At 48.0% G+C, this 20,373-nt stretch overlaps 11 protein-coding genes across 11 annotated transcripts; 6 read left to right on the top strand and 5 right to left on the bottom strand.

The window, feature by feature from the left end:
- Window positions 1-15: 15 nt before the first annotated feature.
- On the top strand, window positions 16-922 carry APUU_41182A (uncharacterized protein; the record flags this gene model as incomplete). Its single annotated transcript, XM_041704336.1, has 2 exons — window positions 16-186; window positions 245-922. 2 exons carry the CDS (start codon window positions 16-18, stop codon window positions 920-922), a joined length of 849 nt encoding a protein of 282 aa, XP_041556932.1.
- A 711-nt stretch (window positions 923-1,633) lies between these two features.
- On the bottom strand, window positions 1,634-1,963 carry APUU_41181S (mating alpha-pheromone PpgA; the record flags this gene model as incomplete). Its single annotated transcript, XM_041704335.1, has 1 exon — window positions 1,634-1,963. The coding sequence occupies one exon, from the start codon at window positions 1,961-1,963 to the stop codon at window positions 1,634-1,636; it is 330 nt and encodes a 109-aa protein (XP_041556931.1).
- Window positions 1,964-3,022: 1,059 nt separating this feature from the next.
- IDH1 (isocitrate dehydrogenase (NAD(+)) IDH1) lies at window positions 3,023-4,555 on the top strand (the record flags this gene model as incomplete). The annotated part of the gene is made up of 5 exons (XM_041704334.1): window positions 3,023-3,055; window positions 3,210-3,270; window positions 3,330-3,404; window positions 3,503-4,406; window positions 4,468-4,555. The coding sequence occupies 5 exons, from the start codon at window positions 3,023-3,025 to the stop codon at window positions 4,553-4,555; spliced, it is 1,161 nt and encodes a 386-aa protein (XP_041556930.1).
- A 604-nt stretch (window positions 4,556-5,159) lies between these two features.
- APUU_41179S (18S rRNA methyltransferase BUD23) lies at window positions 5,160-6,052 on the bottom strand (the record flags this gene model as incomplete). The annotated part of the gene is made up of 2 exons (XM_041704333.1): window positions 5,160-5,976; window positions 6,030-6,052. 2 exons carry the CDS (start codon window positions 6,050-6,052, stop codon window positions 5,160-5,162), a joined length of 840 nt encoding a protein of 279 aa, XP_041556929.1.
- Window positions 6,053-6,474: 422 nt separating this feature from the next.
- On the top strand, window positions 6,475-7,281 carry SVP26 (uncharacterized protein; the record flags this gene model as incomplete). Its single annotated transcript, XM_041704332.1, has 2 exons — window positions 6,475-6,544; window positions 6,644-7,281. The coding sequence occupies 2 exons, from the start codon at window positions 6,475-6,477 to the stop codon at window positions 7,279-7,281; spliced, it is 708 nt and encodes a 235-aa protein (XP_041556928.1).
- A 718-nt stretch (window positions 7,282-7,999) lies between these two features.
- On the bottom strand, window positions 8,000-12,379 carry APUU_41177S (GTPase-activating protein BEM3; the record flags this gene model as incomplete). The annotated part of the gene is made up of 3 exons (XM_041704331.1): window positions 8,000-8,004; window positions 8,066-8,683; window positions 8,746-12,379. 3 exons carry the CDS (start codon window positions 12,377-12,379, stop codon window positions 8,000-8,002), a joined length of 4,257 nt encoding a protein of 1,418 aa, XP_041556927.1.
- Window positions 12,380-13,125: 746 nt separating this feature from the next.
- MDM31 (mitochondrial distribution and morphology protein) lies at window positions 13,126-15,378 on the bottom strand (the record flags this gene model as incomplete). Its single annotated transcript, XM_041704330.1, has 3 exons — window positions 13,126-13,257; window positions 13,316-14,538; window positions 14,592-15,378. The coding sequence occupies 3 exons, from the start codon at window positions 15,376-15,378 to the stop codon at window positions 13,126-13,128; spliced, it is 2,142 nt and encodes a 713-aa protein (XP_041556926.1).
- Window positions 15,379-15,728: 350 nt separating this feature from the next.
- Window positions 15,729-16,611, top strand: PNO1 (pre-rRNA-processing protein PNO1; the record flags this gene model as incomplete). The annotated part of the gene is made up of 3 exons (XM_041704328.1): window positions 15,729-15,801; window positions 15,854-16,497; window positions 16,555-16,611. The coding sequence occupies 3 exons, from the start codon at window positions 15,729-15,731 to the stop codon at window positions 16,609-16,611; spliced, it is 774 nt and encodes a 257-aa protein (XP_041556925.1).
- A 203-nt stretch (window positions 16,612-16,814) lies between these two features.
- Window positions 16,815-17,651, bottom strand: prs3 (proteasome core particle subunit beta 6; the record flags this gene model as incomplete). Its single annotated transcript, XM_041704327.1, has 2 exons — window positions 16,815-17,502; window positions 17,554-17,651. 2 exons carry the CDS (start codon window positions 17,649-17,651, stop codon window positions 16,815-16,817), a joined length of 786 nt encoding a protein of 261 aa, XP_041556924.1.
- Window positions 17,652-18,078: 427 nt separating this feature from the next.
- Window positions 18,079-18,879, top strand: APUU_41173A (HCNGP domain-containing protein; the record flags this gene model as incomplete). Its single annotated transcript, XM_041704326.1, has 3 exons — window positions 18,079-18,150; window positions 18,217-18,268; window positions 18,323-18,879. The coding sequence occupies 3 exons, from the start codon at window positions 18,079-18,081 to the stop codon at window positions 18,877-18,879; spliced, it is 681 nt and encodes a 226-aa protein (XP_041556923.1).
- A 552-nt stretch (window positions 18,880-19,431) lies between these two features.
- pre4 (proteasome core particle subunit beta 7) lies at window positions 19,432-20,328 on the top strand (the record flags this gene model as incomplete). Its single annotated transcript, XM_041704325.1, has 3 exons — window positions 19,432-19,461; window positions 19,516-19,663; window positions 19,724-20,328. 3 exons carry the CDS (start codon window positions 19,432-19,434, stop codon window positions 20,326-20,328), a joined length of 783 nt encoding a protein of 260 aa, XP_041556922.1.
- Between the last annotated feature and the right edge of the window lie 45 nt (window positions 20,329-20,373).

The raw sequence follows: 20,373 nt of genomic DNA, 5'->3' as shown, positions 1-20,373 counted from the left end.
CTAGATCTAGCCTGAATGCAATCGATTATTCTTCGTCTCGCTGTCCCAGATCCTTCCCTTTATTGTGTGCCCTCCGGTTCTCCGACGATGTCTTCGTCTATATTACACAGTTGTCCATTCTGTGGGCATGTTACAGATATCTCTGAAATACTGGCTGGTTTTGTGGGAAATCCACACTGCACCAAGGTAGATTCCCCTAAAGCGTGCTATTAACCACATGATATCTAACTGGGTGAACTTGTAGTGCGGCTTATCAGCATCTGAGAGCAGCCAGAAGGCTCAAGATGATCTCGTGTCGCTTTTCAGTACCCACATGAGCATGGGGCCTACCTCTATGACTACCGAAGACGGAATACCTAGGGCTGCTTCCCCCTCCCCAATTACATATAGCATTACACAACATTACCACCATTCGGCACATGTAGCACACAGAGCCTGCATGTCAGGACCAGTGCAGGGAAACACCCCGTCAAGAAACATTGAGGTTGCGAACCACGCACTGTTCGACGTTCTCAAATATCACAACATCCTCCCGTCATCTCTATCACCAGGTCAATTAGAACTTTTTGCAAACGCGCTGCCAGAACAGCAAGTCCGCTTGATTCAGATGTGGCAGATCTGCCCAGAACCTAGCAAAGGCTCCCAATGGCCCATTCAACGGACACAAGCCGCCCATGCGAATGACCTTGAGATGGGCGATTCAACCCACGAACTAAACAACGGCGACAATGTGCACTATTTTGCTGAGCCGTATATGCTTGCGGGCTATGAGCTCGGTCGCGAATCCAAACCGCGTCATTTTGGCCCTCCTGCTAATGAGCCCACGACTGGTTCCCCATATAGGATTTCCAGTGATCCAGTATATCAGGGCGGGGCGCAACGGTGGTGGGAGCAGACACAGCCTGCGACGATAGAGTACTAGCGATGCATACGAACTTTTATTGTGATTTTTTTTTTGGCAGATGATAGACTTTCCTTTTCGAGATACAAGAGGGCTCCTTGGTAGGATGAGCCCCTTGTAATATTTAAGTACGTCTGTCGGATAAGAGGTACTACTTGCAGAAGTACATTAATATCTGTAATGACCGAGGAAGGAAGAGAAAAAAAAAAGAACCATTCCGCAGCCACACCAAGGCTCTAGATTTTCCCTTGACTGAAAAAAGATACATGGAGCTATTTTTTATGTAGTAGGGGCGAAAATAAAATGTTCAATGATCAGCTAGACTGCCTGAAGCCTGTGGTGATATGTAAAGGACTTGGCAATAGGTCCCCCCATGTGACTATATTTATAGTTAAAACATTCTTTTTTTTTTTTTTCCTTCCCTCCTTTGTCCTTTTCCCTCCTTCCCCTCATACACTGCCCTAATGAGGTTTTGTTCACATAACAATGTACCTGGGAGAAAAGAAACCCAAAAAATAAACCGAGTGCCCAGTATCGTGAATCACACGTATGTGTGTAGTGGCAGCTGGTAGGTGAGAAAGAGCGGCATGAAGAAATATTAATTAAATAAAGGAGAGAAAGAGAGAGAGAGGGAGACTGGGGTCATCATCCTTTGAGAAAAGGCCTTCTGGTTAGTTAAGGCATGTATATAAATATTGTGCAGGGTTCTTGGTTTGGGCTTACAAACCACTTCTACTCGATTTTCTGGAACTCTTCTGGGGTGAGTTCACCCAAAAAAGCCATTGCTTCCGAAACAGCATCGGCGGAACGCTTGACATCGTCGATAGCATCAATGGCACGCTTGGCCTTGCCGCAAACTTGTCCTGGGAACTGACACCATTTGTTGAGAGTGAACTTGGCTTCAGCCATAGCGTCGGCAGAACGTTTCACTTGTTCGACAGCATCGACGGCTCTTTTGGTTTTGCCGCATACTTGTCCGGGGAACTCACACCATTTGCCCTGAGCTGCACCCTGGACGGTGGCGACGGAGAGAGCAGCGAGGGTAACAGCGAAAAGCTTCATTATGACGTGCAATTGGCGATTGAAAGGTCAGGTAAGAAAGGAAGGGCTTGCTTCCTAGAATGGGTAGGTTCTTAAATTGATATAAGAGTAAGAGACTCGCTCTGTGATAGACAGATGTAAGGGTTGGAGGATACCAAGAGGTTTATATACATGCTGGTGGATACATGCCAATTGAGATGTGAGCTTTTGACTATATCAAGACACTCACGGGGCGTTCGTCCACCATGATACCAGTGAAAGAAGCTTGCCACGCTATTGAAGCGAGTACTCTTATTGGGAGGAGGGTAGAAAGAGGCCTATTCTCTGAATAGGAACAGCGCCTATAGTTGCTCGATAGACATGTGTCATTCAATAGAACCCCGCAGACTCATTGAAATTCAAGGGAAGACCCTGAAACCAGCTCCAGGGCCGAGACAGACTCCTGGAAGAATTGGGTCCTTCCAGCCAAAGAAAGAATTCAGTTGGGAGAGGGGTTGAGAGTGTCGGGATAGGCAAATGACCACATGGTCAATCAAGTTGTGCAACATGGGCTGAAGAGTGGTTCATTGAGCTGAAGTTGAAAACAGTTCCAATGGCCAAATCTGTAGCCCAATAGAGCAAGCCACTTTGTGATCAATAGACTGCAAATAAGACATCAATAACTATTCAAGAAACAAAGAAGGCCCTATTGACACATTAAATAGGAAAGGCCGGGATGCACTCTCTGTAAGAGCCGCTAGCCATCGTCAGATGGCTGTTTCCAGTACCTGAAACTCGATGAGAACCCAGAAGACTGCAAGTGGGTTGCTGACGATGGATGAGAATTGGAGAATGGAGAATGGAGAATGGAGATTGATTGCGATTTGCGATCCTTAGATAAGATCGGCCCGTGCGATGCTATTTGGCAATTCATGCCGAGACGATCCGGCGTTTTTCCCGGCGCGCCTCGTGCGGCTTTCGGCCGTCTTTCTGCCTGCGTCTTCCATCCTGCCCGTCATTCTTTCTTTTTCCTCCTCCGCCACGACCTCCCCATCTCAGTGCATCTCCGCTTAATTGCACACTGTTCTTTGTCCATTCAACATGTTTGCCCCAAGGACAGTTCGGCCCGCGCAGGTAAGTTAATTAGAGCTTCCTCTCCACCGTCTGTGTTACATTCTCCATCCCGTCTCTTCATGTCGTCTCCCGTCCTTCGAGGCCGCGCACAAAACCTCAACCTTGCCATTTTAATTTGATTGTCTTCCATTTTACTCACTCAACTCTACCCTAGTCGCTCTTTCAACGCGCTGCAGCTCAATCTTCCTTCGTCCGTTCCCCCGTTGCGGCAAGATGTATGTCCTCTCTTTATGTCCGATTATCGGAAGAATTTGTTATTGACCTCCGATATCAGCTTTTGCGACAGTTCAGCAGGATATTTTCAAGCCCACGAAGTATGGTGGCAAATATACAGTGACGCTCATTCCAGGTACGATCAAATAGGGTCACAACCAAATTGCCTTTGATGTCGCCCCTCTCCCTTTTCTCCCTTCAAACCAACTAACGCCTTCCTACTCCGTCCAACAGGCGATGGTATTGGTGCCGAAGTCGCGGAATCGGTCAAGACCATCTTCAAAGCCGACAATGTACCCATTGAATGGGAGCAGGTTGATGTCAGTGGCGTGGATACCGGCAACAAGCACTCGGAAGAACTCTTCAAGGAATCGATTGCATCTCTTCGACGAAACAAGTTGGGTCTGAAGGGTATTTTGTTCACCCCGGTCGAGCGCTCTGGCCACCAATCCTTCAATGTCGCCCTTCGACAGGAACTTGATATCTTTGCCTCGGTCGTGCTCATCAAGAATATCCCCGGCTACCAGACCCGCCACGACAATGTTGATCTCTGCATCATCCGTGAGAACACCGAGGGTGAATACTCTGGCCTTGAGCACCAGTCGGTGCAGGGTGTCGTTGAGTCGTTGAAGATCATTACTCGTGCGAAGTCTGAGCGTATCGCCAAGTTCGCGTTTAGTTTTGCTCTCGCCAACAACAGGAAGAAGGTCACATGTATCCACAAGGCGAACATCATGAAGTTGGCGGATGGCTTGTTCCGCAGCACCTTCCACAAAACCGCAGAGAATTATCCGACCCTGGAGGTTAACGATATGATTGTCGACAACGCCTCTATGCAGGCCGTTTCTCGGCCCCAGCAATTTGATGTGATGGTCATGCCCAACTTGTATGGCGGTATTCTCTCCAACATCGGTGCTGCCCTTGTGGGTGGCCCTGGTGTTGTTCCCGGATGTAATATGGGTAGGGATGTTGCCGTTTTCGAGCCTGGCTGCCGTCACGTTGGTCTTGATATTAAAGGAAAAGACCAGGCTAACCCCAGTGCGATGATCCTCTCTGGGTCGATGCTTCTCCGCCACCTTGGCCTCGACGACCACGCCAACCGCATCTCCAAGGCTGTCTACGATGTGATTGGTGAAGGGTAAGTGCCTATTAGCCCCTTTACATTATTCATCTAGCACGTAACTAACACTTCTCGTTAGTCAAACACGGACTCGGGACATGGGCGGACAGGCCACCACCCACGAGTTCACCCGTGCTGTCCTGGACAAGATGGAGGCTGCTTTGTAAATCATCTTTGAAGGGAACTTGCCGATGCTATTATTACCGTTTATTCTACAAGATAAGATGATATCCTAGAGGTCATCTTGGGTCTTTGGGTTCCGTTGCCGCAATCTGTATCACTTTTACCCTAAATAACACTGAAGGCGCCTTGCAAATTTGATGTGATAGACAGATCAGTTGATTACGATGTGTAAAGATAAATACATGTGGTTTAAATAGAACTTTGTTCATGTTCCGCAACTCATAAAGGTTTTTATTAACACACCATTGCCACGGATTCCGTGATCCTAGAAGCATGGGGGCCTGGAACTTCGCAACCGAGCTGTCGGCGTAGCCTGACGAACATTCAGTCCCGATGGGCCTATCCTTCAGTGCCTGCAATTTTTGGATAACTATACCCGCTGAACTCCGAGAGCAGAAGCCCGCCGTCGACGAAGAGGCTTTAGGACTGCACATAGAGAGCATTTCCGACGTCGGAGGTGGGAGACGTATTCCGGGTGTCCCATAAAGTGTCACAAGAAACATGCATCACGAATCTCGATTCAAGGTTTCTTACACCGTTGAAGCATGTCTGATAAAAACGTCCTTCTAACAGCCCCACGGGGCATAGCTAGAAAGCCGGGCGCCTCTTGCGGCCAGTATACCTTGAATTCGCCTTGACAACCTTGCCTTTCTTGGCCATCTGGTCCTTCTTCCGCATGATCCAAACCTTGTCGCCTTTTCTAGAAACCGGTGCCGTACTATGTTCCATAGCCTTTCTCCTCGCGTCCATCACGTCGACATCATTCATCCCATCTACAACACCAGTAATATCACCCTGCAGCCCTCCGCCACCGACAGTCAAAACAAGGTAGAGCTTGCTATTTTTCGTGCCGGGGTCATCTTCCAAAATACCTGCTCCGAACCCGGCCTTGATAGCGGCACCGCTGATCATCGCGCGCTGGGAATCATTTTTGGGGTAAAACTGGCATACAGCGCGTCCACCCCGTCTGAGACTGGCGAAGAGGCCCTCGAAGAATCTCCGAAGACGGCCCTCGGGGCTGACGTCGCTTGTCTCCGCGTTACATAGCCACTGGATTGCGCTTATGCTGATCGCTGCATCGAATGTTCCAGGCCGGAAAGGTACACCTTGTCCGATATCCGCGAGAAACAGATCACCCTCTACGCCTCGTTGTAGCGCAATATCAAGCATGCTAGGTGAAATATCCATTCCGATCCAGGTGTGCGGTCCACCTTGCTCGCGGGGTTCTTGAGAAAGTATTTCCCCAGACAGACCTGACCCGCAGCCAATATCCAGAATTAGAGACGGTGTGTTAAGGTCAAGAAGCTCAAGGGCCCTGTGTGTCATGTCGGCTTGAATGTTGCGAATGCGTGACGAGGTGGTATATTTTCGAGATTCATTATCGCCGTAGAAAAGGTCCGGGGGCCTTTCAGCAGTTTCGTCAGTGGTAAATCAAGGCCTTCAGATAAATAGACCTACAGGACATCTTCCGGTCGTGACATTGTGTAGCTCAAATTATGTTTAGTTTTGTGGTCTTTTTTTCAAGGGTGGGAGTGTTGTGTGTAATAAAGTTAGTAGAAGCTTATCAGTTGCTGTTATTATCGTCGGTATAGATAAATAATTTTTTTGCCAGACCGCCTGCCTTGCCATGAGGGGCTCAGCCTGAGGCAGGAAGCCATCTTTGCATGATCGACGGCTTTCCACCCATCTGGCTATACCTCTCACCTTTTCAAGTGCGCGAACACCATCATACCACTGTTGTACAGCTATTTTGACATAACCTTTACCTTAATCGTTCCCTGTGTATTCTTTTTTGAATCCGTGTTTGTCGTCTGCATATAATTCCAAGTTATTCCCAACTCTGCCGGCAACCACCATTGCACCTCGGGACTAGGGGGTTCTTTAGTGTTGTTGTGCATACACAATGTGGATACTACCATTATTAGGGTACTTGGGTGTGGTAGTAGGATTTTGCTTTCTCACTCTGGCTATAGGTAAGATCAGTTCACCTTCCATGCATATCACCTGAGACCCTGTCTATTAGATGTACTTTGATATTCTGTTTAGCCAACTGATTCTTGACAAACATCCAGCATCGGGCCTCTATTATCTCTCTGAGCTTGTCGAAGAACACACCGTCCTGGCGCGCCGACTTCTATCCCGCCTGATATATGGCATAGTCGCAATCCAAATCCTGCTCTTTCTCTTCGACAGGTTCCCATTCTCTCTTTCACTACTCAGTATCGGCTCCCATATTGTCTACGCAACCAACCTCCGGCGCTTCCCCATAGTAAAACTCTCCGACCCGTTCTTCATCCTTTCGTGCTTTCTAGTCGGTCTTAACCACTGGCTTTGGTTCCGGCACTTCTCTAAACCCATCACACTGCCGCGGAGCTCCACAAGCTGGCGGCAACCATACCAGGCTGATCTTGGTGACATGCCGAGCTTTACGGAAGTGGCGTCATATTTTGGACTCTGCGTGTGGTTGGTGCCATTTGCGCTGTTTGTCAGTTTGAGTGCTGGTGAGAATGTGCTGCCTACTATGGGATCTGAATATGCGACGGGTGAGCCTGTTCCGACGGCCGGGTTAAGTCGGGGCTCTTTGGGGGTTGATGGCAAGAATAAGAATAAGGGCATGGCGAAGGCGCTGGTTGATGGGGTTAGAGAGTGGGTTAGTGAGAATGGGGAATTGATGGGATTCTGGAAAGGTGATCGTGCAAAGCGCTTTTAAGGAGTCCCATTTCTGCCATTTCAGCCATATTAAATATATAATATATATGTACGACACGACGGCAACGGTTATTTGAGATTACTATCAGCCGGCTTACATAGTAGTTGGGGTCATCCCTGGATCGTAGCCAATAAGGTATCGTAGCACAACGAAAATACAGGAAGTGTACGGTGTATTCTACTCTATACTGATTTTTTTTCTCTTCTTTTTTTTTTTCTTTTTTCAAAAAAGTCACACTGGTCTACCGATCAACGGTTAACAACAATAGCCTGATAAGATGAAAGGGGTATAAAATTCCCGAGTCTGCCAACACAAGGATAGGCACAAAAGAAATTTACAGAAAACAGACAGAAAGCGGCACTGAGCAGAAAAACAAAACTCATCAAATACACAAGCAGAAAAAAGCCAAAGTGAAAATGGACGACCGACGTAAGACAAAGCGAGAGGTATTTTAAGGTTCTGATTATCATTAGGATTAAACTGTTCATCAGACACTCGCTCGGATATACTCTGTAGGCAGTCTAGGCATTTATATATGTCGTAGCACATTCGTTCGAATCGTCGCGCTTGTCCATGGAAATAACACCATGTAAGCGATGAAATTTGAATTTACCAGGTAGTAAGGTCAAGTAGATGTTGACCTATTTGAAACGTTGAAATGATGGCAACGTTGGCTGTGGGCCAATTGCCATCGTCGCCCTGGCTTATATTAAGGAACTCAAGCTACCAGATGTTAGTAGGCTGGCCTGGGCAGCGAGATGAACATAGTAGACAACGTTCTTACCGAAATTATCATGGGAAGATGGAGGCCGATCATCGTTATTGAAATCCATGAAGAGAATATTGCTTTCTCTTCGCTTGGCCTTCGCATTGCGAGAATTGTCGGAGTCCGGTCCTAGCATTCTGCTCACAGCCGCTGGAGTTTGGCTATGGGGATCCATCCTTCCCCGAGACAAAGCTTCGTGGCTCGGCTGCACGGGAATGAAACCGGTATCGTTATGCAAACTGGTCTCATCTGCGCGGTCTCCTGGCCTGGGAAACCTCGTTTGATTGTGTGCGGGTGTGGGAATATCCGAGAACATTTGACGCCTAGGAGACCGAATGTCCTCTGGTGTCAAAGAATGATCATGGGGCAGCTCCACTATATTCACGTTGAGCTCTGGTGTACCATCGAAGATATCTTCGAAATCTGCGAGGAACATCGAGAAAACTGGCGCCGGTATATTCAGAGTAGGTGCGAAGACAATACCCACATTCCTGACAGTCATTTTGTTGACATCTGAGTTGTTGACAATGACGATCAAAAATTGTACCAATGCTCGTAGCAAGGCTAAGTTTGGCTTCGGAAGTCTGTGTACCAAGGAATTGAAAGCCACAATCTTCTTCTGTTTCTCGTTGAAGTCTGCAGTGGACATAGGATTAGCTCACTCCTAACCAATGTCCAATATCAAGTAATGTACTTACCAAGAACACGTAAGAATTCTATGTGCAGGTCGCGCGTGAGAACAGTGGACGGTAGCTCACGAAGGTACTGTTTGAACAACGACGCTACAGCATGCACGTCGTAGTATTGGTCACCAGCGAGAAAGTCGACATCTCCCTCAGTATTGAATCGCTCTCTCAACGCCTTTACAACGACATTCGAACCGCTTAACCGAAAGATACCCTCCTCCAATTCCGCTCCTTTTGCCCTGAGATATTCAAGACAGCGGTAAACCACGGCGGGCAACTCAACATCAACGTCAAATGGCGCGCAATCTCGCACTGCCTCCGCCAAAGGAATTCCAAAAACTGGTTTGACGAGCTCTCTCTTTTCGCCGCCAGCTCCGTGAATTTGGATGGCAGGACCTTCGGAAACTGCTTGAAGTTGAGAAGCAAGATCAATTGACGACCTCGTACGGAAACCCCAGATGCTACGCTTCTTCTCCTTGGTGCCGGTTGTAGTTTTGTTTCCCCAAGCTCCAGCGTCTTGGATCACAGCTCCGTTCGTGGGCGCAGAAATCATCTTCGATGAGATCTGGCCATGATCGGACTGGCTGCTATCAGCTGGGTCGTGGAACGAACCAGTTGGGAACATAGGAGATCGCGGCGTTCGTGGATCAGAAGGTAGGCCAATAACAGGTGGTTCGGCAGGAACGGCATCTTCGAAACTGAATCCCTGAACGCTATCAGAGTTATCCAAGTCCGGACTATCAGTGCCCTTGCTTCCTTTTCTACCACTGTTAGAGAACAACTTATTTCTCGCAGCGGTGTTCGCAGAGTTATTGGCAGCTGTCGGGGGTTGGCCACTGTTTGAAAACTCATTTTCCAACGGTTCTTCGACATATTCAAGGAGCGCCTCGACCCACGTATCTCTCTCATCATCGCTTTCAGCACATAAGACGTGGCGTACAAGGGCTGAAGAATCTTTCTTTTTGGGTTCTAATATAAGGAACGCATGGCGATATTGATTGTCACAATCGTCATCATCAGCCCGCGAAGAAGGGCTCTGATTCCCTGTTGGCTGTGACTGTTTCCCAATCTGAGCGTTGGGGATTTTGATAGTCCCCAGATGGGCACCTCCCGGGGCTTCGAAATATTTGAGCTCGGGACCGTGCAAAACGAAGTACCGCGCTTTCCAGCCGCCAAAATTCTTCCCTCTTTTTGTTAGATAGCCCTCTTTTCTGGGCTTGCCATCTGGCCCGCGTGCAATTTCAGAGCCTACGTAGTTGTTGCCTTTGAGCAAGCTCGTTTCATCATCTCGCGGCTCGATTGCATCAGAGGTAAGGAACTGACATATGATTAGTGCTGCCTTTTCATCCATAGGACTATCGAGGAGAGTTTCGAAATATGAGTTCAAAGCGGCGCGCCTTGCATCCACCTTGGCAGGAGAGTGTCCACTGAATATAGACCTGTCAGGCAGCTTCACTTGCAGATAGGCGAGTTGTCTTATCTGATAATCAAGTTGGGGTAGCGCAGCGATGACCTTTTCAACTCGCCAGAGTTCTGAATTTTCGGAGCGCGAGAAAACGCTCAACGTGAAGACCGGTTCCTCGTCCAATGGTCTGGAGGTCATGTAGCTATTTCTGGATGGCCGTAGTCTTGACGATGAAACTTTTACCTGTATAAGAGGAAGCGCGTTTGGAGGTAAAAGAAGACTTGGATAGTCGTCTGACCTTAAACCCTGATAGATTCCGCTGAGCATCGATTTTGGGGACTGGGGGCTGTCAATCCTCACAGCCGCATCAATCGAGGGTATGGGCCGGCCAAATGGATCTATAGCGAGTTGGGCGTGCGTAGGAGTGTTTGCCACGGCTTGGGTCCCGACTGGAGGTTGCGCTTGATATTTCCCAAGACGGGGTGATAATGCAAGCCCAGAGAGATTGTTACTCGACGGCATAGCGACAGAAGAAAACGAGCTCGGCATCTCCCTTGGCATCCGGGGCATTGGAGACCCAAGAGGACGGTCTTCAGGCCTCGGGCTAAGTGGAAGACCGGGGCTCTTTGGGCCACTCATGACATGACGATCCGTGAAAGAAGGTGGAACCCCACGAGGGCTCATGGCAGACGCCAAAACCTCTGGTGGTGCTACTTGGCGTACGCCTGAAGATAAATGGTCGGCAGCCACTGAAGTTTCGATAGTCCTCGGGGAGAGAGCTTGATTCTGCCCAAGAGGGTCGATGTCCGGCCTTTCTCGAGACAATATTGTTTCGCGTTCTTTATCATCGTCGGCCCTTGTCTTCTTCCTTCCACGTTCTATTGGCGACTCTTCAACCGCGATGATATCCTCATATTCCGAGTCAGAGTCAGAAACCTCACGTAGCGCAGTTGCGCGCTCCGATTGCCCTAGATTCAAAGGTGCAGGGGGCGGCTTTCGCGCAGGATTCGGCGATTTCTGGCCTTTGTTTGTGCAAAATGTAGAGCCTGGGCTGACCAAAGGGGTCGGGCTTGTAGCTGACGTCTCTTGGATGGAGGCTAGCTGTTGAGAACTTTGGGATTCGAAGCGTAAATCGGGCTCTTCTGTAAGTAGCTCGGCTTCAATAAGCTGTTTCAAACTAGGGGCATTGTTAAGAGAGTCCTGGTTGCTGGCATTGTCGGTTTCCTGTGGCTGCCCAGCGTTCTCGCTGGCACCTGGTGCTAGTGGCTGGCCGTTTGAAACACTTTTCGCCCCTGTAATAGGAGGTTGTGTGGAGTGAATTTCATTAGATGGGAGTGGTGGTGCTGCGACCTGGAGCTCTTTGACTTTCTTTTTGTATCGTTCCTTGTCCTTCAAGGCACGTTCCAGATCTTTATTCAACCCCATGATTAGGGTCCGCTGTTTATCGACGAGTTTCCATAATTGGGAATTCTGCGAAGCTGCGTGATGCTTTTCCTTTAGAAGATGTATGATGACAGCGTCTGGTGACCCGGCCGCAGCTATTAAATTGTCAATATCGGCCTGGCTCACCAAGTTGGCATTGAATGCGGACTTGTGCGTTTGCGAAGCAGAGGAAAGAGATGATATTGCGGAATCGATAGACGAGGTACGCGGCATAGCACGATGGCCTGGTCTTTCTCTATTGATTGACTGCAGAGAGCCGATTGGTGACATGATAGAAGGCGACATTGATTGGCTTGATTCGGCCGCATCAGAGTCTTTGCGAACCTTGTTGGTATCCTTCGTCTGCTCGGTCATTTTGCTATCATTCTGGCTGACTTCTCCGGCTGTTCGCTTTCTTAACGCGAGCGACGTGTTCGGCGGGATTGGACTGGTTCTCGAGGGAGGAGTGGGAAACGCGGCATGGGCTATTTCGCTGATAGTAGATAAATTTTCGAGCGGCGAGGTGGTCGCGGATGAGCTTGGTGATGCGGTTCTTTGGGATAAACTCGAATCGGTCCGCTGAGGTGACAGGGTTCGTGCGCTCGTATGCAGGGGAGAGGGTGTATGTTTGCGGGGGGAGGCACCGACAGCGGCACCAGAACGGAGGGCTTGCGCGCCCGATCGTTGTGCTGAAAGATCGCCCGAGATAAGATCCTCTGCTGAACCTTGTCTCGAAAAAAGCTGGGATTTGCCCGTTGTGGGAACAGTGAAGCTGGAGCTTGGGGTGTAGTCACTACCCTGTCGCTGAGCCTGCGACATGACTTGATCAGGAGTCGAAGCTCAATTCGACCAGCATGGGGGTCGAGCCAGACGGGCCCGCTTGCACGTCGTTGGCGCTAGCCTTGAGACGGTTCGACAGACGGCTTCCACCAGTGCTTCAGGGGCAGCACGCGAAATACAGCGATAAAAGAAGCACTCCCAGAAATCGGAGGTACCTCGGTTTTGTGTCCTTGTTTCCCGTTCTTCAGGAACGACTGACCCAGCGTTGAAGGAAAAGGGGAACGGCAAAGAGGAAAGTTTGGGACAGCAAAGTTAAAGCGGGGAGGGGAGGAAGGAGAAATCATAAATAGGGATGATCTGTGTATAATTAAACAGGAAGATCCTCTAGCAGCCCGACAAGGCCTTCAGTCCTGACTCCAGACCCAGACTTGCTGAGCGTTCCAAGGGGAGGAAAAAGCAGAGTGTACATGCCAGGAGAAAAGGAAGTAATTTATTCATTTCATAGACCATTAAATGCACAAGACTTGTGCATGATATGGTTGATAGTTTTCGACACTTTATTACTATGCAATAACGATAACTAGGTGTATAATAACAGAATATCTTACAGAATTTCCTATGCTTTACTTTACTTGTCCTCCACTGGAGCCCTAAACTCGCTCAATGTACTCCGTAGGGGTAAGAGGAATGTCCTTTCCCACCTTCCTTCCCTTTATATCAAAATGCTTTATCCCAGAACGCCCAACAAGCCGATGCTACCCGTTAACTGTACATGGTGTACAAGGTTAAGCTATATTCCCGGCCATCCCCATAAAAATCGCTTGCGCTGCCAATTGAAGGGACCAGAAGCCAACTTTCTTGAAGCGACGCTTGCGTGCCTGCTCATCAACAACATCGTGAGCAAATGCATCGTATACCTACTCATATGGCAAATTAGTAACCGCAACCCAGACAAACAGGAGCGCGATAACTTACAGCTGCCGAGAGATCATCCATGAGGCCGCTATCATAGATGGTCCAGCTGCCATCAAAATCTCCCACTTTTTTCACCAGGCGACAGTTGACAGGAATGAAAGTGCGCCGCGAATTAATATAGGCGACAATGGGCCTAATCAGCGCGTTATTGATGTAGGACAGATCTCGCGTAAATATTGGAACAACGGCTCTGACGTTATTAAGATGTAGTCGCAGGTCTGTGACTAAGAAGCGCCTGTCATCACTGACTCTGGCCTCATCCGGCTCATTTGACTCGTGTAAGGTTGAGTCTTCGGTATACTGATTCGAGGTGACAGTGGCTTCTAATCGGTCGTAAAGATCGGCCATCACCTTGGCAATGCTCTCGTCATTGTCGGCAGGGAACATGATATCGGCAACAATGTCCACGGCCCCTTCGTGAATCCACCCAAATGGGCCCTCTACGCCGCGGTTAAGGTGGTCAATGTTCAATGCATCAATTCGTATTCTGCTGTGCTTTTTCCAAGGCGTCGGTTTACCGTCATCCCCTGCCCCGTTGTCCAGTTGCGCACCGGTGAAGCTATGCGTTTGGCGTGGATGAATTGTGAATAACGAGTTGTCGAATGACCCCGACATCATGTTGGCTGATAAGAAGTCATAGAACAGCCACTGCTTCCTTAGTTGGGGAAGGTCGCAGGAGAATATACTCACGGAAAATGGTCTAAAGTTATTAGGCTGATAAACTGTCACAAGCAGATCGCTCATTTTAAACGAATCAATTTCAAAATCCCCAGGATTGTGCTCGTGACGATATGATTTGGGATCGAGTGAGTCGTCCGACCAATAGACGGATCTGCGATCAACCACACCCCGTACACCTTTCACTTCGACATCGCGAAGAAGCCCCTTACTATTTATCCACCTCCCGAATGATAGTGTTACATTCACCGTTTCTATTGAAACGTCAAATTGTGTGTAATTGATGTCTTCTTCCTCCTCCAGTGGGCCGCGTTCTGTCAAATCGGTGGTAGCCTGGTCACTTAGGGCAGCGGCGGCGGCGGCTGCAGCGGTCTTCGAGGAGCCTTTGCTGACATGGCCAGTTCCTTGACCAGGCCGCCTCGATACAAAGACATTCTTGAAAGTAATCACGCCATCCCTCCATTTAGGGACGATAGCAGATTCGAATACCACTTTAACACCAGATGACTTGGTAAGATAGTTACCAATCCATCCAGCCAGAGTTTCTATCAATCTTAGTATCGACAATAAGTAGACAGTCAGAAGATTTCACACTTACCTTGAGCAAACACGGTATTTATCGCAATGATTAACAAGGAGAAGAAAGTCGTTGTTCCCAAAACAATCCAGACAACATGGCCCAAAAGGACCCAAGAGAAAAGCGCGGTTATTTCATCAAGGTTGAATGGACGGACACTTCGAATAGAAAACCACTTGAATCGTACCTTGAGTCTTGACCAGAAACCAGTTGCAGCGGCCAATAGCTCCTCTTTCGTGGGGCGATGGATGTGCGGCATATGTGGTAAACGGTTGATTAAATGCCGGTTCGACGGAGCAGTTTCGTGTTTATTCCAACGATTCATCGTTTTTGCGCCCGGTGCTTCCTTTCCATGATCATTTTCAGCATCTTTTGCGCCTGGTTTGTTGCTAGCGTCGGTTCGTGTGCTTGTTTTCAAAGCGTTATCCTTTCTCGTTTGAAAGCCCCGTGTTTGTATATTATAAGATATGGTCTGTGGAAGCCGTCTATCAAATGGAAATTTCCTATGCGAGGAAATTTTTTCTGAAGTGATTGCACATGTTGCCCCAGTCTCTACTGCAGGAGAACTGGGAGAGACACCGAGGACAAGGAAGCTTCCAGAGGCGAACCGCCGTGTGATTTGTTTTGTCTTGCGGGGGGCTGCGGTTGAAAACCTTTTGGCATGTCTTTTGAAGACAAAGTCGTGGGCGGGTTCGGAGACTGTATCGGGGAGATATTGAGTGCGATTGACGCGCAACCCTCGTCCTAGAAACGGACTTGCCGTCTCCCAGAAGGTCGTGTACAGCTTGCGTCCGAAGATACCAGACATTCTCCCTGTCACATGCTGTACAGCCCGCTATAAAGCGGGAAATCTGGGGAATAACTCAGCAGATAAAATAAAGTAATAAAGTACGAAGTGCGCAGAAACAAGATGGAGTAATCGTGTGCTGTGACGAATGCCGACGCTGAAGCAAATTTAGCCCATGAAATCATCCCGCCTGCCCTGTTATCTGGGACTTGTTTGGCTTGTTTGCAACTAAAATTTAAGCCTTCCGCACGAAAGTCCGTGCTTCTTTTCAACATCAGAGAATTTCTTGCTGTCCTGCCAACTAGAAAGGTGAAACTAGGAAAGGGAATAGCCTGAAGTGGATTCGGATACTTCTGAATACTTCACACAATATGCCCGCCCCAACGGCACTCCGGGCGTCAGATGCTTCCACGGCCGAGACACCTTTTGCCCCTCTTACACAGGGTTCGTACTCGATGGATTATTTGAACTGACCCCAAGGCTAACAACACCATAGAACAAGATGAGGAAGTCTTAATCGACGCTCAAGATACAACGAATCTGAATGATGTTCTTCTTCCAGTGGACTCCACGGAGGATAGCGACATGCGTATCGATATGGAAGGCCGACCAATTTTTACACCTGCGAAAGATACCCCAACTGCATATCGGGTTGAGACACGGAAAGTTCCTGTTCCGCCACACAGAATGACTCCACTGAAAGCAAACTGGCCAAAAATTTACCCCCCGTTGGTCGAGCATCTTAAATTACAGGTGCGAATGAACATCAAAAATCGGGCGGTAGAGCTACGCACATCCAAGTTCACCACAGATACAGGGGCTCTACAGAAGGGCGAAGATTTTGTCAAGGCTTTCACACTCGGATTTGACATTGATGATGCCATCGCATTACTGAGGTTGGATGACCTCTACATCCGCTCCTTCGAGATTCGAGACGTCAAGGCATCTTTGAATGGAGAGCATCTTAGTCGCGCAATTGGCCGCATTGCTGGTAAAGACGGGCGAACGAGACATGCAATCGAGAATGCGAGCAGGACAAGAATTGTTATTGCTGATCAGAAGATTCACGTCTTGGGGCGTTTCCAGAACATCAATGCAGGCCAGGAGGCTATCGTTAGTCTCATTTTGGGTGCTCCTCCAGTAAGTGACCTACATATCCTTTCTTTATTTTAAAGTCTGCCTACTGACTTTTATTAGGGGAAAGTTTATGGTAATCTGCGTAAAGTGGCAGCGCGGATGAAGGAGCGATTCTAAACATTTTTACGGTCATTTTGCTTTCATTTATGACATCGGCGTTATTGGTTGGTTTATATGAGGGTTCTACATGATATATCTGATGACGAAAAGTTTTAAACCGGATTGCCATATTTTGTCCATACAACATTTAAAGGAGAAAATCTTGATTCCGCTCATTGGCGAGATACCAGGTTATTAACAGGAGCTAGGTCTGGAATTTTTTAGTCCTTCTTCAAAGAGTGGTAGACCTCCTCTATCCCGTTTTCCGTAACGACCAACATTTGTAGGCCGTCTCCAACCTCAATGTGTCTTTCAACCGCGCTGGTAAATGCATCTCGAACAAGTTTTTCCACCGTTTCCCTGGACATTGGCTCGGGCTTTTTAGCCTCCAAGGCGTGTCCCTCTCCGCTTCCAGGGATATACTGATTCTTCAAGTTGACTTGGTTGTCCAAAAATGGCATGATCAAACTAGAAGCAGCTCCTGCGGACCGGCACTGCTCTCTTTCATAAGATCCTACCGGATCGTAACCGTATAGAGCTCCCTTACCTTCCTCATCTAGGCCAGCCAGAATAGCTTGGACATAATATGGGAAGAATCGCTTTTGGTAAAGAATGGTTGACAGTCGTTGGGCACATGCCCGGACGCTCATAGGCTTCCCGTGTTGGTACTTGTACATCTTCACCACCGCATCGAGTCTCTCCTTGAGTGCGAGCCCATCAGCAGCAAACCCCACTACCGACAGGATAATGTGAGCGCCTTTGCCGGTTTCATCCTCCCCTCCAATCTTAAACACCTTTGGGACGTAGCGGGAGTTGATGCTGTATCCCGAAGTGGAGCGAGTGTCGCCAGCAAGGACGGCAAAATCCTTGCCTGTAATTCCTAGTACCGAGCCTCCGTTATCGGTGTACCTAACATATGTTAGTCCCGTGAGTAAGATATTAAAATTGTTAAGACTTTACGGGTAGAATGAGTGTTCCTTGTTTCCAGCACTTGTGGGTTGGGAGAACGAGTATCCGACAGAATCGTTGAGAGGGTTGGGCGCGATGAGACTTGTCATCTTGTAAAGCTTCGGATCGCAGAATATCAAACGTATTAGCTTCCAAAAGAAGTAAATTGTGTCCGATTTGGTCTTGTGGAAATTATAAGAAGTGGTATGGAAGCAGTGTAGATGTTCAATGGAGCTCTTTCCAGTGACGCGCTGCTAACTACGTAGTTAGTTAGCTGCCTCTTGCTTATGTAACATCTCGATAGCAGGACAATTCTGAACTTTATACTCCTGTAATACTTCTAGTACATGGCTTCGGATCTGCTACGCGCTATATGTATCATTCACTGTTTTATTATATTTCTATTACGTTAGTCGGCTAGATTATCTCCAGTACCCTCCAAAGAAGTGACCACCCCAGAACAACTGGAGACTTGGCTACGAAATACACTTCGAACTTGCTTGGTTCAGACCCTCCGTTAATCACAATCTGCGAATCATGTTGGGCCTTGGGGATTATGAAAGCAGTAGTGAGGACGAATTTGAAAAGAAACCGGCATTTAATCCAAAAGTATGCACCTGGGATAGCTGACTTCGACTTTGTGATTTGAAATAATGACCGCTTACCACCCGTCAGCAACAAATGAAAGCATCACAAGCTGAAAATTTAGAGACGCAACACAATAAAAGTAAGCTATATTTATACCAAAACTGGTTGCGTCTGGACTTATAATATTTGATAGTTCAATATACATCGAAAGCCCAGCCCGCAGTAGTATCGGAAACTACCTTCGACCGAGAACCTAGCGGACCTGTACTTGGACCGATGCATGAGGAATTTGAGACTCGACAAGCAGTTGACGAGCAGTCATCGACATCTCGTACGTTCATTCATGACTTAACCCTGCCACCAGTTCCAAACCTGGATATACCACCGTCACCCCCAGGTTCGCCAAATCCCTCGGCAAATGCGAAGTTTGCGCATTTCCTGTCGTTGAAGAAACAAGATGTTCACTTTAACGACAAGCTAGCGGGCTCAGCTTCTCTCAAGAACCCAAGCTTATTGAGAAAGTTGATGGAACATGCCGGTATAGATGATCAAGCGCAATACTCCAGTTCCTTGCCACCTGACTTATGGAACATATCAAAATTGCCATATTGGGGTTATAAGGAACAGCTGTTGAGAGCGCAGAAGGAACACAATGTCAAAGCGGAGGACAGCAGGTTGAGGGGCCAAAGGGACATGGTTGAGTTTGTATCAGGTTCAAGTCGACCGGGTCCTGCCTCGCAATCTAGATAAAGACCACGCTAATGATAATCCGGGAATGTCTCTGTTTCCAAACAATTTGCTGCTTTTTATACCCTTCGGTTCTGGCCTTGATGCATAAGATTCTAGTGATGAGGGGTTATTGAAATTAAGCCTTCACTTAGGAACTTAGGAACTGACTACACGAGAGAAGTAAGCCTACATAACGAAAACTTCAATTGAAATTTGCCCAAAATCGAGACCTTTTTTATCAGAAAAAAAATAAAAACAAAAAAAACTCCCCTGGAATAAAGCCATGACAATGTGAAAGAGTTTTGGGACTGCCCTTCTGTCTGTAATACTAACGTAGTCCACTCTGTAATGGGCGGTGGATTGGGTTCACCGCCTGGCGCGATACCTTGCCTGGCTCACGTAACTGAGCTCCGTCAGCTCCACGACTGCCTAAGCTCGTGTCTATCTCATCAGCCTTTGTGCTTCGTGATACAAGTTTCCCTCATAAATTATCTGCCAGCTCTTTTTTAAGCGCTTAGTAGCTGGTCCTTCTTATACATCTCCAGCATCAACCCCAAGCAAGTTACTACCACCATGGATCACTTTCCTGGAACCTGGGGTCGGGTAAGAGTCCCATCGCCCAGCCATTAATTGTTTTCATTCTGACCTTGTGGTAAGCCCAGGGACGATGTCTATGGAACATACGATTCATCTTATCTCCAGACTACTGGTCCTAAAACTCACACTCAATCTCCAGCTGTCACTGGAACGTCGGTTCTAGCCGTCAAGTTCAACGGAGGCGTTGCTATTGCTGCTGATAACTTAGGTACAATTCTACCATTTCACTTTCGCCTCGTGGCCATTTTCTAACGTTTGAACTATACAGCATCATATGGATCGCTCGCCCGTTTTACCGACGTCAAGCGTCTCCGCGTATTCAGCGATTCGGCTGTAGTTGGGTTTAGCGGCGACGTATCAGACATGCAGTACATCGACCGTCTTTTAGAGTCCATCGATATCAAGGAAAACTACTCGGCGCATGGCAACCAGCTCAACGCCAAAAATCTCCACACATATCTGTCCAAAGTCTTTTACAAGCGACGCTCCGAGTTTAACCCTTTGTGGAACCATATTCTCGTGGCTGGGTTCGATTCGGACAAGAAGGCCTTCTTGAGCTCCGCTGACTTGCTCGGTACTACATTCTCGGCTCCACATCTTGCGACCGGATTTGGTGCCCATCTTGCCATTCCGATTCTGCGCAGATTGTTCCCAGAGGATAGACCCATTGAAGAGATCAGCAAAGAGGAGGCCGTGTCAGCTCTAAAGGACTGTCTCAAAGTTCTGTGGTACCGTGATGCTCGAAGTATGGACAAGTATTCATTGGCTCTAATTACGCAAGATGGGATTGAGGTGCACGAAGATCAGCAGATCGAGGCTCAAAGCTGGGCGTTTGCTGAAAGCATTAAGGGATACGGTGCTCAGGCTGTTTAGTTTGTCAATCCAGGGTTACGAACATCATAATAAAACGAAATTCAG

The sequence above is a fragment of the Aspergillus puulaauensis genome, chromosome 4 (assembly GCF_016861865.1).
Source record: "Aspergillus puulaauensis MK2 DNA, chromosome 4, nearly complete sequence".
In the NCBI taxonomy this organism is placed as follows: domain Eukaryota; kingdom Fungi; phylum Ascomycota; class Eurotiomycetes; order Eurotiales; family Aspergillaceae; genus Aspergillus; species Aspergillus puulaauensis.
Note: the sequence above shows the minus strand (reverse complement) of the source record. Positions and strands in the feature narration are given on the sequence as shown.